This window comes from Eptesicus fuscus, chromosome 8 (assembly GCF_027574615.1).
Source record: "Eptesicus fuscus isolate TK198812 chromosome 8, DD_ASM_mEF_20220401, whole genome shotgun sequence".
NCBI classification, from domain to species: Eukaryota; Metazoa; Chordata; class Mammalia; order Chiroptera; family Vespertilionidae; genus Eptesicus; species Eptesicus fuscus.
Window position 1 is genome coordinate 80,328,064 of NC_072480.1, and position 17,316 is coordinate 80,345,379.

The 17,316-nt window shown below is 41.5% G+C and overlaps 1 protein-coding gene and 1 pseudogene across 1 annotated transcript in view; one reads left to right on the forward strand and one right to left on the reverse strand.

Moving 5' to 3' along the window:
• Positions 1-12,940, reverse strand: part of LOC114229785 (A disintegrin and metallopeptidase domain 3-like) — a 100,490-nt gene extending 87,550 nt beyond the window's left edge. The window contains exons 1-3 of the mRNA XM_054720028.1: positions 12,837-12,940; positions 12,244-12,320; positions 9,374-9,429 (exon numbers count right to left, since the gene is read on the reverse strand). Of these exons, the coding sequence (XP_054576003.1) occupies positions 9,374-9,429; positions 12,244-12,320; positions 12,837-12,939 (236 nt within the window). The 5' untranslated portion in view covers position 12,940. The remainder of the gene's footprint in view (positions 1-9,373; positions 9,430-12,243; positions 12,321-12,836) is intronic.
• On the forward strand, positions 6,686-8,393 carry LOC103290243 (hsc70-interacting protein-like; annotated as a pseudogene).
• Positions 12,941-17,316: the final 4,376 nt, after the last annotated feature.

A 17,316-nucleotide genomic window follows, 5' to 3' on the forward strand; every position in this document is an offset into this window, starting at 1 on the left:
TTCTCATTGCCTTAAAACAGCAATGGATGTTCACACATTTACTGCAGGTTGGGCTAATGCTACCTTCATTCTGGAACCCAGGGAAAGGCATGGCCCGTTCTTGAAGAACACCTTTCTCTTAGCAGAAAAAGAAAAAAAAAATTGGGAGCACAGAATAGTTCTCAAAGCCTTTGTTTAGAAGCGGGATACTAGTGTCCCTGCTCACATCTCATAAGCCAACCTAAAGGATCTCTGTAGACAAACCCAAGATAAACATGCTTCAGAAGTTAAGTCTTTTCTCCTGGAAGAAAGTGGTCATCATGGAACAATCTAACACCATTATTTATTGTTGGGAGACTGGACTTTCTCAAGGATGCCAAACACCAAAAGGCATTTCAAGGCCAGAATTGAGAGGACTAGAGCACTCGCAGGGTACTTTCAGTCAACAGGAACTCTCTTTCTGGATCTGCTTTGTTGTCTCTCATTCCGGATAACCTTTCCTTTTCCTCCAGTCAAATAACAAAACTAGAGAGATCCTCTGAGAAACACAGATATTTATCAGTTCACATTTTATATACATTCTTAAGGGAAAACTCTGAATGGCATGGGCTGATTCAGGTTCAAGTACCTGGGAAAAATAATGTGTGGGGACTGAACAGTAAAATAAAAATTCAAGGGAGTTATAATATATCAGGAAGAATTAATATAAAACCATATACACAAACAACTACTGGAAAATTCACTCTACCAAATGGACTCCATCAAATCGCAAGAATTTTTAGCAAAAGAATAAGACTCACAGATTCTACACATTGCCCAGTTACTCAATTAGGAAAACAAAGGGGACTTCTGCAGATATGCCATCTGCATACTCTGTCTGAAGAATATAATGTGAAAGCATTTTACCTGAACAATATCTGAGTTAACATAAAATTGCAACAGGAAAAAAATACGAAACAGTAATAAAACTTGAAAAATGCAAGACATTTAAATAACTGAAAGCACTAGATTTACATCTTAAATGTAAGTAGAATTTTAAAAATGCTATAGTAATATTATGAAATAAATGTAGATGTGAGAGGCACAAGAGAGGAATCTGAGGACCTAGAAAGGAAAATAAAAATATGGTGATGATAAAATTTAATTTTGTATCAATAAATCCCACAAAGACAGTAAGAAGACAATCAATAGGGTGGCATATTTGCAACATATAGAACAGATAAAGGGGTAATCTCTATAGTAAACCAAAATTCCCAAATTCTGATTATAGAAAACTAGAGGCCTGGTGCATGAAATTTGTGCACTGGGGGTGAGGGGTGTGCCTCAGCTCAGCCTGCACCCTCTCCAATCTGGGACCCCTCTCACAATTCGTGACTGCTGGCTTCCAACTGCTTGCCTTCCTGCCTGCCTGATTGCCCCTAACCACTTCTGCCTGACTGCCTGATCACCCCCTAACCACTCCTCTGCCTGCCTGATCGACGCCTAACTGCTTCCCTGCTGGTCTAATCACCCCCAACTGCTGTCCCCTGTTGGCCCAGTCGCCCCAAAGTGCTCTCCCATGCCGGCCTTGTTGCCCCTAACTTCCCTCCCTGCTGGCCTGGTCTTCCCTAACTGCTCTCCCCTGCAGGTCTGGTCTCCCCCCAACTTCCATCTCCTGCAGGCCTGGTACCCCTAACTGCCCTCCCCTGCCGGTCCAGTCACCCATAAATGCCATCTCCTGCTGGCCTGATTGCCCCCAACTGCCCTCCTCTGCTGGCCTAGTCGCCCACACCTGCCCTCCTCTGTCAGCCATCTTGTGCCCACATGGGGGCGACCATCTTATGTGAGGGTGTGACGGTCAATTTGCATATTACCTCTTTATTGTATAGGATAAGAAAGAAAAGCAGAATGACAAGGCACAGATTGAAAATAAATGCAAAAGACACATGAGTAAAAATAAAAATCCATTAGGGAGAGATGGGGGAGATAAGAGATCAACTAAAGGACTTGTATGCATGCATATAAGCATAACGAATGAACACAAAGCTCTGGGGAGGTGAGCGCATGTATGGGAGGGGGGTGGGAGGGACAATGGTAAGATATGTACACATGTATCACCTTAATAAAAAAAATTTAAAAAATAATAAAAATAATAAAAACCCAAAAGAAAAAAAAAATCTTGGGAGAGGCCATCCTAATAAAAGAGTAAAATTCAAATTGACTGTTCCTCCACTACACCCACAAGCCACCCCCACCAGCCAATCAGGAGTGAGTATGCAAATTAACCCAACCAAGAGGGCTGTGGCCACGGAGCGAGCAGAAGGCTTGGGTTTCCCAAGCAATGGAGGAAGCCAAACTTCCTACACACCCTGGCCAGCCCAGACCTCCACTCAAGGCTACAAAGTTTCAATTATAGAAGATAAATAAATCCCAGATACCAGGGCCTCTGCTTGGCTCACCGGGGGTGTGGCCGGCCTGCAAACCACCACAGGCCCCTCACCCAGGCCGCTCCATGCCCCAAGGGAAACCCCACCCTGATTTGGGAAACCCTCAGGGCAAACCAGCTGGCCCCTACCCATGCACCAGGCCTCTTTACTATCTAATAAAAGAGTAATATGCAAATTGACCATCACTCCAACACACAAGATGGCTGCCTTCATGTGGTCAAAGATGGCTGCCCCATGTGGACACAAGATGACCACCACAAGATGGCCATCAGGGGTGGGCAGTTGGCGGGATCAGGTCTGCAAGGGAGGGCAGTTGTGGTGATCAGGCCTGCAAGGGAGGGTAGAAGGGAGGAACCAGGCCAGCAGGGGAGGGAAGTTTGGAGGGACCAGGCCTGCCAGGGTGAGCAGTTGGGGGTAATCAAGCCTGCAGGGGAGGGCAGTTAGTAGCAAACAGGCTGGCAGGGGAGCAGTTAGGCATCAATCAGGCTGACAGAGGAGTGGTTAGGGGGTGATCAAGCTAGCTGGCAGAAGCAGTTAGGGGCAATGAAGAAGGCAGGCAGGTGAGCAGTTGGGAGCCAGTAGTCCTGGATTGTGAGAGGGATGTCCGACTGCCCGTTGAGGCCCAATCCTAACTGGGTGGGGCCTAAACGGGCAGTTGGACATCCCTCGAGGGGTCCCAGATTGGAGAAGGTGCAGGCTGGGCTGAGGGACACTCCCGCCCCCATGCACAAATTTCATGCACCGGGCCTCTAGTTCCATTAGAATGGTCAGTAAACATTTGAACAATACTATATGTTATTAAGAAGCAGTGAAGTGCATATTAATACAACAATAAAGTAGTATTTCTTATCCATTGGTTAACAAAATAAATGAGTAAAGATACTCATTTTGTTGGCAATGTAGTGTACAGGAATACATTTGAATTGTTGTTGTGAGTGAAAACTGGTATAATTCTTTGAAGTATATATTTGGCAATGAGAAATTTCTTATTTATTACCCATCAGTTTTACTGGTGCCCAGGAAGTCATGGCTAGGGATATCCACAGTATAGCTTTCCTTGCTATAAATAATGGGTGGGTAATTAATAAATGAGAAATATTCATTTGAAGGCTGTATATATATTAAAAGTAAACTCATTTGGCATAGAGCAATATGAGTCTTAGAAAAGTAACATTATGTAAAATGTTGCATAACAAACAACCTCAAAACCACAACCACATACAACAGAACACATCTATTGCTCATACTTCTCTGTCACATGTGGGTAGCCGTGGAAGTTCTTCTAATTGGCCAGGCTTTATCTATGGTACTGGATTAGCCATATTTAGGAATGAGTAGGACACCTTGGCTGTAGTCCACATGTATCTACCTTTCAGCATGCTAGCCTATGCATATTCTCATGAGGATGGCAGACAAACAAGATAGAAAGCAAAAAGACATTAGAGCTTTTTCAAGCCTCTGTTTGAATCAAGTCAGGTAATAATATTTTGGCCAAAGAAATCAAATCGTCTATATAAGTGTGGGGTTGCAAAGTAAAAAATGAAGATGCGAGGCTTCTTGTCTAAAACTAGTAAGAATCTTAGGACAGCAACACTGGAACATTAAACCAAATACAGGGCCCTTCTAACCAAAGGCCCTGAGGCACCACACATCATGAATTTGGCCTTGCATAAGTGAATTCAGATTCAAGGGCTGGATAGTGGGGTGGGGGGGAGAGAAGGGGGCTATGGAAATTTATTTATTCCATCTCTTGATGATAGTCACGCAGTTAGTTATATGGCAAACAGTAAAGATACAGGAAAAGGTAAAGTTCTAGGTGCACTTTTGTGGTGCACCATATTAATATATATGTTGATGGAATATATAGTATTGAGTCATTACATCTATTAAGAATTGCTCAAAACATTATGATTCTCATTGACCTCTAGACATAAATGACTGAAAATATGACAGAAGAATATTGCCATTATTGTAACTGTGATTAGCACTGAGGAGTAAAAGAAATAGAACTGGGTAAGGAAATAACACATTTCACTATTACCAGCCATGGACAATACACTTCATTTTAAATAGTGTACACATGACACTTCCATGTCTGTTACTAATAGTTTAAATTATTCTCAGAATTATCCATTTCATCTTTTATCATTCAAAAGAAAAAAAAGGCATAAAATATTGATCTAATATAAATTATGGACTTTGGGTTGTAATGATGTGTGGATTCAGATAACCAATTATAACAATACTAGAGGACCAGTGCACAAAATTCATGCACTTGGGGGGAGGGGTCCGACTGATGGCTTAGGCCCACTCCCCAAGGTGGATGGACGTAAGCCAGCAGTCGAACATCCTTAGTGCTGCCACGGAAGCGGGAGAGGCTCCTGCCACCACCGTGGCACTCGCCAACCATGAGCCCAGCTTCTGTCTGAGTGGCACTCCCCCTATGGGAGTGCACTGACCACCAGGGGCAGCTCCTGCATTGAGCATCTGCTCCCTAGTGGTCAGTGAACATCATAGAGACCAGTTGTTCCGCCATTGGGCCAAATCGGCTCTCTAACATCCCCCAATAGGTCATGGATTGCAGGAGGGCACAGACCAGGGTGAGGGACCCCACCAGTGCACGATTGGGGCCAGGGAAGGATGCAAGAAGTTGGCCAGCTGGGGAGGGACTGAGGGAGGGCCCCAGGGCATGTCTGGCCCATCTTGCTCAGTCTCAATCTGGCGGGCCCCAGAAGCAAGCTAACTTACCGCTCAGAGCTTCTGCCTCCTGGTGGTCAGTGCACATCATAGCGACTGGTCAACCAGTCGACTTTCTGCCCCTTGGTGGTCAGCGCATGTCATAGTGAGCGGTTGAGAGGCCTTAGCATATCATTAGCATATTACACTTTGATTGTTTGAACGGACAACCAGACGACCGGACACTTAGCATATAATCTTTTATTATATAGTATATCATTTTGATGGGGGTTGTTGATAATACATATGTGGGGTAAGGTGCTTATGGGAAATCTCTGTGCATTCCAGTCCATTTTGCTATAAACCTAAAACTGCTCTAAAAAATAAAGTGTATTAAAATAATAATGAGAAGAATATATGAATAGGCAAGCTTCATACAGATAAATGCAAATAAGAGTAATATTTTAGGGAAATACAAACTGATGTTATGATGAAATAGAATATTTTAGCACATCATGCGGGCTTTTGTAAATCTAAATCGCTATCATCTTTTCAGAAAGACAATGGCAATGTTTCTCAAAGCCTTAATTTACTATAAAATGTGAATATTAAATCAGATACTGTAGGAAGCAGTTGTATGGTTAAGCCTTGGATTGACCTGTGGCAAGATCACAAACAAGTTCATTTGGAGGGCAAACCCCTCCCAGCATAATTAAGCCTGATCATGTAACTGATCCCTAGATCTTTCCTGGGCTGTGGGAGGGGCAGCAAGTGCTGCCAAAACAAGTGAAACTTACAAAAACATTGTTAATTGCCTTGTTTGTCCCTGATTATAAATAAAGCCTCAGCTTTGCAGTCTGGATCTGTTCTGTGGCCTCAGCCATGCACAGAAAGATCCACCCAGCCCCAGCTTTCAAATATACCTCTCCTCTCTTTATTTCTAATATTTCTCAATCCCTGGCCGCCTCCACTTAGAACCGGTTCGTTCATTTCTCTTTCTGCGCAGGACGTGGAAAAGGGAGATCCCCGCCATGTTTGGGCCCCGCAGCATCAGGCCCCCGCAAGATACTACATGAAAATTGCTTAGAAATATCCCCAGCAAATGTTATGTGTTCAATAAATGCCAGTTACTTTTGTTGTTTTTATTATTATCATCACTATTTTCATTAATATTCACACTCTTGACCCAGAAACCTATTTCTTGATATCAAGGCTACCAAACAAAATCTATATTATATAAAAACCAGAGGCTCAATGCACTAAATTCATGCAAGAGTAGGCCTTCCTTTCCCCTTCTAGCAGCACCCACTTCCCTCTGGCCCCCAGGACCCAGGCTTCGTCTGGAAGGTCATCTGGAAGAACGGCTGGTCTGATTAGCATATTATGCTTTTATTATTATAGATATACATACAAGAATGTTTGTTGCAGGACTCAATAAACAAATGACAATTTCTGAAAATAACCTCCTTACCTATCAATATTAAATACTCTTGGCCTTGCGGCTGCCACCCCCTTACACACAGTCAGGCTGAGGTAGTGCCTGTTCCTGCAACCCTGCCACCACCTCCTTCACTGTGCCCACCACCTGCCCCCACTTCCCCACCATGGACCCCTGCAAAGTGATGGAACTCCGGGCCTTCCTAAAAATGTGTAAGCAGGACCCAAGCATTCTGCACATCAAGGAAATGTGCTTCCTGAGGGAGTGGGTGGAGAGAATGGGAAGTAAAATACCACCTGCTACTTATAAAACTAAATCAGAAGAAAATAAAGAGGAAAAACAGATAGTAAGAAGGTGGAGGAAGACAAAAAGACAGATGAACCATCAAGTGAGGAAAGTGATCTAGAAATCGACAGTGAGGGTGTGATTGAACTAGACACTGATGCCCTCAAGAAATGGGAGATGAAAATGTAGAGATAACTGACGAGATGATGGATCAGGCAAATGATAAAAAAGTAGCTGCCATTGATGCCCTAAATGATGGTGAACGACAGAAAGCCATAGACTTGTTCACAGATGCCATCAAGCTGAATCCTCATTTGGCCATTCTGTATGCCAAGAGAGCCAGTGTCTACATCAAATTACAGAAGCCAAATGCTGCCATCTGAGACTGTGACAGAACTATTGAATAAATCCTGATTCAGTTCAGCCTTACAAGTGGCGAGGGAAAGCACACAGACTTCCAGGCCTCTGGGAAGAAGCAACCCATGATCTTGCCCTTGCATGTAAATTGGATTATGATGAAGATGCTAGTGCGATGCTGAAAGAAGTTCAACCAAGGGCCCAGAAAATTGCAGAACATCGGATAAAGTGTTAGTGGAAATGGAAAGAACAAGAGATCAAATAAAGGATGGAAAAGGTTAAGTAGGTTCGGGAAGGACATGAGAAAGCCCAGAGGGAGGGAGAAGCCAGAAGACAATCAGGAGCATGGTATGGCTCTTTTATAGGTGGCTTTCCTGGGGGAATTCCTGGTAATTTTCCTGGAGGAATGCCTGGAATGGGACGAGGCATGCCGGGAATGGCAGGAATGACGGGGCTCAATGAAATACTTAGTGATCCAGAGATTCTTGAAGACATGCAGGATCCAGAAGTTATGGTGGCCTTCCAGGATGTGGCTTAGAACCCAGAAAATATCTACCTATATAAAAGCCTAAGTGGCCATCACAACCGAATGGATGACCGAACAGGCTGTGTGGGGCGACCAAGTTGGCAGGGGGTTTAGTGAGCGGCAACCAAATGACCAAGCAGCAGGCTGTGTGGAGTGACCCAGTCAGCAGGGTGGTTAGTGAGGGGTGACCAAATGACGGAGCAGCAGGCTGCGTGGGGCAACCAGGCCGTCTGGGTGGCAGTTGAGGCAACCAGGCTGGTGGGGTGGCAGTTGGGGGCAATCAGGCCGGCAGGCAGAGGCAGTTACAGGTGATTGGGTTGGCAGGGGGGCAGTGAGGGGTGATCAGGCCAGCAGGCAGAGGCAGTTAGGGGTAATCAGCCTGGCAGGCAGGTGAGTGGTTAGGATAGGCCCGATGGGATCAGGTCTAAACCGGCAGTCAGACATCCACTGAGGGGTCCCGGATTGGAGAGGGTGCAGGTTGGGTGGAGGCGACCATCACTCCCCCCCCTTGCCCGCCCCCTCCACCCCCCGTTCATGAATTTCGTGTACTTGGCCTCTAGTGTCAAAATATCAGAGCAACCCAAAGGTTATGAATCTCATCACTAAATTATCAGCCAAATTTGAAGTTAAGCATAATACCCTTCTGACACATAAAGCCCTTGCTGAAGGAAAAGCAACTTGGATCACCCAATGGATGTCGCAATAATACAAACCAGTGTACCTCTGACCTTCTCATGACGAAAGCTGGGGTGCTTTGAAGAAAATCCCTACCCCTCTGCCCCAAATGTAGCTGTAACATTTTGCAGTGGTTTGCCATTATGGTATTCATTCAGATGATGTTTTCCTACTAGAAATTACAAAGTCTAAACACTTTTAAACCTTAAAAATATTTAAAAACAAATTAAAAGGGTTGTTAAACCCTACATTTTTCTTTACTAATATATATATATTACATACTGTTAAATGTTATCTATTGAAGGATGAGTTGTGAAATACCGTATTTTCCAGAGTATAAGACGACTGGGTGTATAAGATATTCCTGGGTTAAAAAGTCATCTTATACGCTGGAAAATACGGTACATAAAGAGCAAGGAAATAAGCACCATTAATCAATAAGACCTGTCAATAGTAATACCCTATTTCCACTCTCGTAAAAACAAAACTGTGGGTAGGTTTTATTTAATAGAAGAATGAAATATAAATATAAAATTGGCAAAAGTACACACAAAGTTATTAATATTGATTTCCTAGAGTGAAGATAAAAAACAGAATACTTAAGACATTAAAAAGATATTAAAATTGAGAAAAAATATTCTAGAATGTCAAGTTCTTAAAATCATGTAAATATTTAAAATAACGAGAAGACAAAAGAAGCTAAACATAGTCAAATAAATTCATACCCTTAATTCTTACAATTGTAGTTGCATTTTAAGGAATTACACAGAGTAATCTTAATCTATCTAACATGCCTTAATATTGAAATCATTAAATTATAATTTGGCTTGAAAATTAAATTTCAAATCTCAAAATCAAGACTGAAATTCTAGTCTTACATGACTCATGAAGAAGATATATCTTGTTAAACAAGTGTAATATTCATGGTTTTGTTTACTCACAATTTAAGGTAGTGACTATACAAATTAAAGAAACTAGAAACAACTATATGAAAAAAGAATGGCCACGTACTGTTTTTTGAGATGGAGAGTGTATGTTTTCCTGTTAATCTGGATGGTATAAATGACCTTTCAAAGAGAAAGAAATAATTAAAAATGTGAAATTCTTCAAACCAAAGACATACTTTTTAAAAATGTAAACCAAGATTGTATCATGCATGTGTCAAAATTATATAGACATATAGAAGTATATTGCTATCTCTCTTTAATCACAGACTGTATGACAAAAATTCAAGGAGTCTATTTCAAACTAAGAGCATTAGTCACTGGCATTTATTACATATCATGATCAAATTTAATTTAAAACGATTACATTTAGAAATGCTGAGGAACCTTGAAGAAACTTGAATTTTATTATCTTTTTTTCTCCTTTGTGGTTTCTATCGCAGAGACATGGAAAATTCGAGGAATATAATGCAGGTCCCCTTTAAGGTGAAAGGGAGTAGCCATAACTGTCAGAAGCACTGCCTGCTCACAGTCTTTCACCTGCTGTTCTCTTCAGGATTTGCCTCACAACTTTCAGGGACAGTCCACGTTTAATAAGATGCCCCCTCCCCCCAGCTCCAGATTTTTTCATGGGTCATGCCAGCTTCCCTCAACCAGTTTTAAAGGTCGCTTAGGTTTTTATATATGTAGATGATATCTTCCTCAATTCATGAATGATATACATGTGTATTTTTAAATTACATATTTCAGACTTTTTGATAAATTTTAAATTGTGACCATATAGTGAGTTTTATACTGTGTTTGATTTTTAATTCTTTAACGTGCTCTTGTCAATTTTGTTGAATCGCCTGTATATTCTTAAGAGCATATGCATCATTTACTGTGCAGACAGACCTGATTTACAGCAGGATTAGCAAATTTCTGCCTTTATTTCTGGGGATGCCTCAAGCCTGAATGTGTCTGACTCTTAGTCAAAAGGACTGTGAGATTGGTAATGCACAGTTTAGGGTACCAAACTTCCCTGGCTAAAGTTAGCTTCCTTTGTGTTTCCCTACCTGTCCAGGGCTGGCTTGGCTTCCTGGTGACCTGAAGCTTTGTAAGGAGTAGTCTCTCAAGGCAAAGTTCCTCCCCCAGGTCTGTTATTCCAAACCAGAGACTCAGCATGTTTCAGGAGCAGAGATTGGGTTCATGAGGAGCTGACTGTGGATGTTTCTTGGATCCTGATATTTGCCTGAATCTCTTTCTCCTGCTGCAGCAAATGCTTTGCCCTTAAAAGGCCTCATGTGTGATACACTGTGGGGTCTAATGAGTCCTCACCAATAGCAGAAAGGGGAAACCAGTGCACTCATTCAGTGGGATTTTTCAATTAAAATATTTCCATTAAATAAAATACTTATTTTTGTTTTTCAAGTATTCTTTGTATCTTTATGATTTGTCCACCACCATCTGAAAAAAACAACAACACATTTTTCTCTCTTTTTTCTCAATTATTAGTTTTCAATTAAAGTTGATATTCAATATTATATTAGTTCCAGGTGTGCACCATGGTGATTACATATGTATATAATTTCAAAAGTGATCCCCTGGATAAGTCTGGTCCCCACTTGGCAGCATACATAGTTACTATGATATTTTTGACTATATTCCTTATGCTGTATTTTATATGCCTATGACTGTGTTGTAAGAACCAATTTGTATTTCTTAATACCTTCACCATTGTCACCCAGCCTCCCCTCAACCTCCCTTATATCTGGCAACCATCAATTTGTTCTCTGTATTTATGAGTCTGTTTATGTTTTATTTCTTCATTTATTTTGTTCTTTAGATCCCACATATAAGTGAAGTAATATGGTATTTGTCTTTGTAGCCTTATTCATAATAACCAAGATATGGCTGCAACCTAAATTCCCATTAATAGACAAATGGATAAAGAACATGTGGCACATACTATATTATATGTAATGGAATATTACTTGGCCATTAAAAGGAATGAAATCTTACCATTTGCAACAACATGGATGGACTTAGAGGGTATTATGCTTGGAGGAAAACATTTTTGGGGCTCACAATGAAAATGAATTTGAAAATTTCTCCCCCTACTGTTACAAGATTTTATTTTACACTAGAGGCCTGGTGCATGAATTCATGCACGGGTGGGGGAGGCGATCAGGGTGGGGCCAGCTGGGGGCAGGGCCATGGGCAGGGGGCTGGCTGGCTCAGACCCCTGGTCAAACTCCTTGTTGAACTCCTGGTTGAATTCCTGATTGAAGGGATAATATAGAATATGCTAAGGGCGTTTACCAAAGTTTTACAAATTTATAGTTATTAAATGGCTTAGTGAACTGAATATTTAAAAATGCTTACCCAACATAATGTTGGGTGTGTTGAGTGTGTGTAGTAAGTGTGTTTGGGTGTACTAAATGCTTTCCTTTCTTTTTATGGCGTTCTTGTGAATACTCATGTTTCCTTTTTGTTCCCATTATCCTGGTATGTGTTATACTCTCCTACGATTTTTAACCTCTCGGGATACTTATGTTTTTAGTGTAATAGCTTTTAGAATCCCATAGTCACTGGAATTTAGGGGGGAGTGCCATAAAGTGAGACAGTCAGATAGACCATTCAGTCTGTAAAACCTGCCTCAATGTCTAATAGTTTTTCAGTTGGCAATTCATGCTCCTCTCTGGCCCTGCCACTGAGGTTGCAATCCTTGGATTCCTGAGAACCTTTATAATTTCATAATGTTCATATATCTCTCAAGAAATTAAAGCTATCAAACACTTGTTCTCATTCAGATAAAATGACTTTTTTTTTCAGATAAAATAACTCTTAAATACATTAAGTAGAACACAAAATTTCACAAAGGGGTATTCATGAATTAACTTGAGTCACGCAGTTCAGTAAAAATAAAACATTTTTATAAAGTGATTTCTTAATTACTTGAATTTCTGAAACATCGAAATCATTGGTTCCGAACTTCTGTGGCACTGTAATTTGCAGATGTGATATTTCAGAGTCTGCAGAAACACAAACATGAGTGAGCATTCCCAGGGTGTAGCATCCTTCATCTTCATTTATTTGTCCTTTCCTACCATGTCACTCTGAACTTCCAAGTCCCAACACACACACACACACACACACACACACGCATTGTGCGACTCCAGGAAGAGGCCCCTCTCATGGGAGTTTATTGCCCTACCACTGTCCAGAGACACCTGGGACTTGCTGACCTCAGCCCTGACTGGGTGAGGCAGTGCTGGTCTCAGGACCCCATCCAGACTCTCTAAGTCCCCACTGCCCCAGAAGCAGGGTGCCCTCTCCTGCCAGTGCAAAGTCAGGTAAGTGAGGGCCAACTCCCCAGGCCTGCTCTGAGCCCTCCAACCACCCGCAGGACCCTGAAACTAGGCGGCTCTGACAGCATGACTGGGGACCCCCAGCCTGGCCCTGGGATCTGGAGCAAGAAGGGAGACACTCGCCTCCCCCAGGGACACTGTGCTGGGCGGCCCTCCTATGGCGCAGGTTCCCCCACTTACAATGGTCTGCGAAGGTCAACCTGCCTAGGCCTGAGAGGATCAGCAAGAGAAACAGCATTGCGAGCCAGGTGACCCTCGCCACAGTGCAGGCAGTTGGTGGCATAACTGAGGCGTCTCGCGCATGGGCAGGGGGCTGAGTTCTGGGCCAGGAGGATGGAGTCTGAGACTGTTTGGCCCCGCCCACCACTGACGGCCCCGCCCACAGGACCCGCTGAGCACAGGAGCTCAGGGCAGCCTATTTTGCTGCCTGTGCTTTATTTCCCCAAGGCTGGCTGAAGTTTTAAAGGTCTTTATGGGTCACATTCGGTTATAAAGCCCCTTTCTCCTCTGGAAGCAGCTATTGGTGGTGAAGTTCTTGGCAATATGAAGAGTTCACATCATAGCTTTCTGCTACAAGAGCTGAATTACTATAGTGAAGGAAGAAGGCAATAGAAATTTACACTACACTTAGTAGCAGACAATTGCCTATTTTAGTCATATTTACTGCCAGATTTCTACCTATGTCTCAGGTCTAAACAAATACAGACACACCCATGAACATAAAGTGATGTTGTGAAAAAACAAATAGAAATCAATTCTTCAATTGCCAGTTTGTTTCTTAGAAAATTGGTCAAACAAACTAAATGAAACACTAAAAATAAGCTGTATGTATTTGTTTGTATCCCGCAGTATAGGGTTATAATTTCAGTGTCAGGCTGAAAAAAGATATCACAAGTATGAAGTGAACCCATGGAAACAACTTTACATTCTCATAATTTTTTCTTCTGCAGAAGAAGAGTAATGTCTAAGCAGGTTAATACAAGTTAAGTATAAACTTTCCCCTCCATCAATGTGTTGTTCACATGTGGAAAGGCATGGAATTAACTTGAAAAGAGCTTTCATGTGATGGCTTAATATGCAGATTAATGCAGATTAACCAGGAGGTTCTTACTTTAGTTATTCTTCCATGGAATGCTTATGCTTGCATTCCTTACAGGCAATACTTGTACACAAAATCAAATGATGGTGTTTTCCTTATGTGTAAAATGAGGCAAAAATAAAACAATGGACAAGGCTAGCCTTTGTAAAATATATATTCTTTTTCATGATTTTCTTAAATCATATTAGTGTGATTTATCAAAAATATGTATACACATGTACCAAATAATAAAACAAAAACATCTCTATTTCTAAATAGGCAGTTCTGTATATAGTATTTCACTAACATATTTACAGCCCAATTATTTAGTTTTGTTGTGATGCATGTTATACATCATACTCATTTATTTGAAGACTTTTATATACTATAAAAATTAGAATTTTTATCTTTTTTGCCAAATTATGTGACTATTAATAGATTTAGTATATCAGTATTAGTTATGCTGATCTTAAAATAAAATGCCTTTCTGGTTATCTAAAATCTGATAATTTTTTTGAAGTCTACTACATGACACTTAAGGCATGATGAATATTAAAAGGTTATTCATGGTTCTAATAAAATTCTCTGTTCCTCAGTCAAGTAACCAAAAGGTGAAATAAATATGCATTATTTAAATTCATTACTTAATTTCCATGATTGGTAATAACTGCTCATTTTTTTATTGTGTGTCTTATAGCCATTCAAGTCATTTGTGTTTATATCAACAATTACTTTTTACATGTTTACTACAAGCCTGAAAATAGGCTATTAACATACATGTGACACTATCGCTATTTCCAAGTGCATCAGAGATTAACAGAAAACTAGATATGTACAAGAGATGCCACAGATAGAAGTAAAAATACTTGTAGAGGGATGTTCAAAGTTCTCTGGGAGCACAGCCAAGAAAATTTTGTTTTCTATGCCGATATCAAGTGAAGTTAAAGAGTAGCTGCGACATTTGATGTGAACTATACCTAGATGCGTGAATAAGTTGTATGGATGTTCATGCATTTTAGAACACTTTAAGTGAGGACCAACTGCCCCAGGCCTGCTCTGAGCCCTTCAACCAACAGGCTCAGCAGGACCCTGAAACTAGGTGGCTTAAAATAATTTTTAAATTATGTAAAAACTTTATATGCAAATGAATGATAGATTTTTGTGTTAGAATGATGATTTGTAATAGTGTGGAGTGGTGGGATTGAAATGGTGAGGACTGGAAGTAATAACTTCATTTTTAATAGGTTATACCAGTACTGTGGATATCCTCAGGAATAAAGAGTTGGTGGGGGGTGGGGGTGGGGGCGGTGGTTAAATAGTAAAGATATTTGAGAGGAACTGAGATTATGGGGTAGGTAAACATAGGTACTTGCCCCCTCCCACAATCACATCAAAATTACAACTAAAATACCAAACACCCATCATTAGGATCCACCTGAAACCTTGATTAATGGAAGTGTTACAACTAGAGATGTAAAGAACAAACCACATTCAGACTAGTAGGAGAAGTGCAGGCAAGGAATGGGCTTGTCCAACACCCATGTGTGATTTTTTTTTTTTTTTTTAATCAGGAGGGATATCTTCAAGGCCTCTTGTGAGAAACAGGGAGTCCCAGCCCCACACCAGAACCCAAGCCCAGGGTGCCAGAGCTGGGAAGGGAAGTCTTCATAACTTCAGGGTGTAAAATCCTTCCAGGATTATGTGAGTGACACAGAGGCTGCTGGAGTCCCAGGTGTTCCTGTTGAAGGGCCCATGCGTGAAAGGTCCCACTTCCTCTGAGCTCCAGCACCACTGCCAGCATTGGGGAAATTCAGGGGTATACAGGGAGGAATTGGACTGTCTGGCATCGGGGCAGGAACTTGTGGCAGCTTGCTTCCAGAGAGGGGTACTTACAGGGGTTATTGTTACTGTGTTAGGACCTCCCCAGTTCCCCGTGGCAGATCTGATTGGCAGCCATATCTGAGTTTCTATCAGCTTGGCCCACACTGTTCATTCCATCCTAGTGATTTCCTAAGACCCCACCCTATCCAATTTTCAGCTCCACCCAAGCTTTTCAATATGAATGGTCTGTCCTGGCTCAGGCTTCATACTTTGCTAAAATCTCTTAAACAAGCAGCAACTGGAGCCAGCATGCCCCAAACCTATCATTAAAAGGCCCAAGACCTGGCACTAATACTAGCCTGCCTTGCTTTAGAGCTGAGCCTTGTCTGGGCACTTTTTAGCTCAATATAAGTAGCAGCCAACTGCATATCTCCATGCAGCTCCTATGAGGTGGCTCCAGGCAGTAGCTTACTTTGTACCTCCCAGTAGATCCCAGAGCCAATCACCTGGTGGACAGCTTCAGACAAAAAGAGATTACAACTCTACACATTCACAAATGACACACTCAAGGGACTGACTCAGTGAGCACCAAAGCCACTCTGAAGCATGTCCTGCTCCATGGTCTCCTGTCCAGCAGCTCTTCCATTATATACAGCTGATCCTCACAGCCAATTTGTCTGGAGGTCAATTCCTCCCAATGATGCCAATAGCAATCAAAGCTCAGCTACAGCAAGGCTATGCACACAGCCCACAGGGAGGTGCACATAGAGTGCCCAGCTCAGGTGATTCAGGATGCTGAGCCCCTGGACCCTACAGGACACCTACTACACAAGGCTACTCTACCAATTCCAGGAGACATAGCAGCTCTATCTGGAAATAAGCATGGGAAAGTAGCCAAAACGTGGAGACAAAAAAACATGTTACAATGAAAGAAATTCAAGGAAACTACTGGATACAGATTTCAAAACAATGGTTATAAGGTTAATTCAAGGATCATAATAAGAGCTCTAAGGGACTTAGTGAGATGTTCAAGGATCTTAGTGAGAATATCAAAGACATGAAAAAGAACCAGTCAGAAATGAAGCATAAACTACCTGAAATAAAAAATAAATTATGGGGATTTTTCAGTAGAATAGAGGATTCCAAGAATCAAATCAATGATTTGGAATATGAGGAATCAAAAAGCATGTAATCAGAAGAGCAAAAAAAAAAGAATCCAAAAATATCCAAAAATATGAAGGTAGTGTAAGGAGCCTTTGGGACAACTTCAAGAGTACCAACATTACCGTTATAGTGGTGCCAGAAAGAGGAGAGCGAGAGAGCAAGATATTGAAAACCTTTTGAAGAAATAATGACAAATAAGTTCCCCTTCCTGGTGAAAGAAATAGAGTTAGAGGTCTAGAATGCACAGAGAGGAACCCAAAACAAGAGGAACCCAAAGAGAACCACACCAAGACACATCATAATTAAAGTGCCAAGGGTTAAAGACAAAGAGAAAATCTTAAAAGCAACAAAAGAAAAGCAGCTAGTCATCTACAAGGGAGCACCCATACAACTATCAACTGATTTTTCAATAGAAACTTTGCATGCAAGAAGGGAGTGTCAAGAAATATTCAAAGTGATGAATAGCAAGAGGCAGAACCAAGATTACTCTACCCAGCAAAGCTATCTATCATTTAGAATTGAAGGTCACATGAAGACTCCATAGAGAAGAAAAAGCTAAAGGGGTTCATCACCAACAAACCAGTATTTGATGAAATA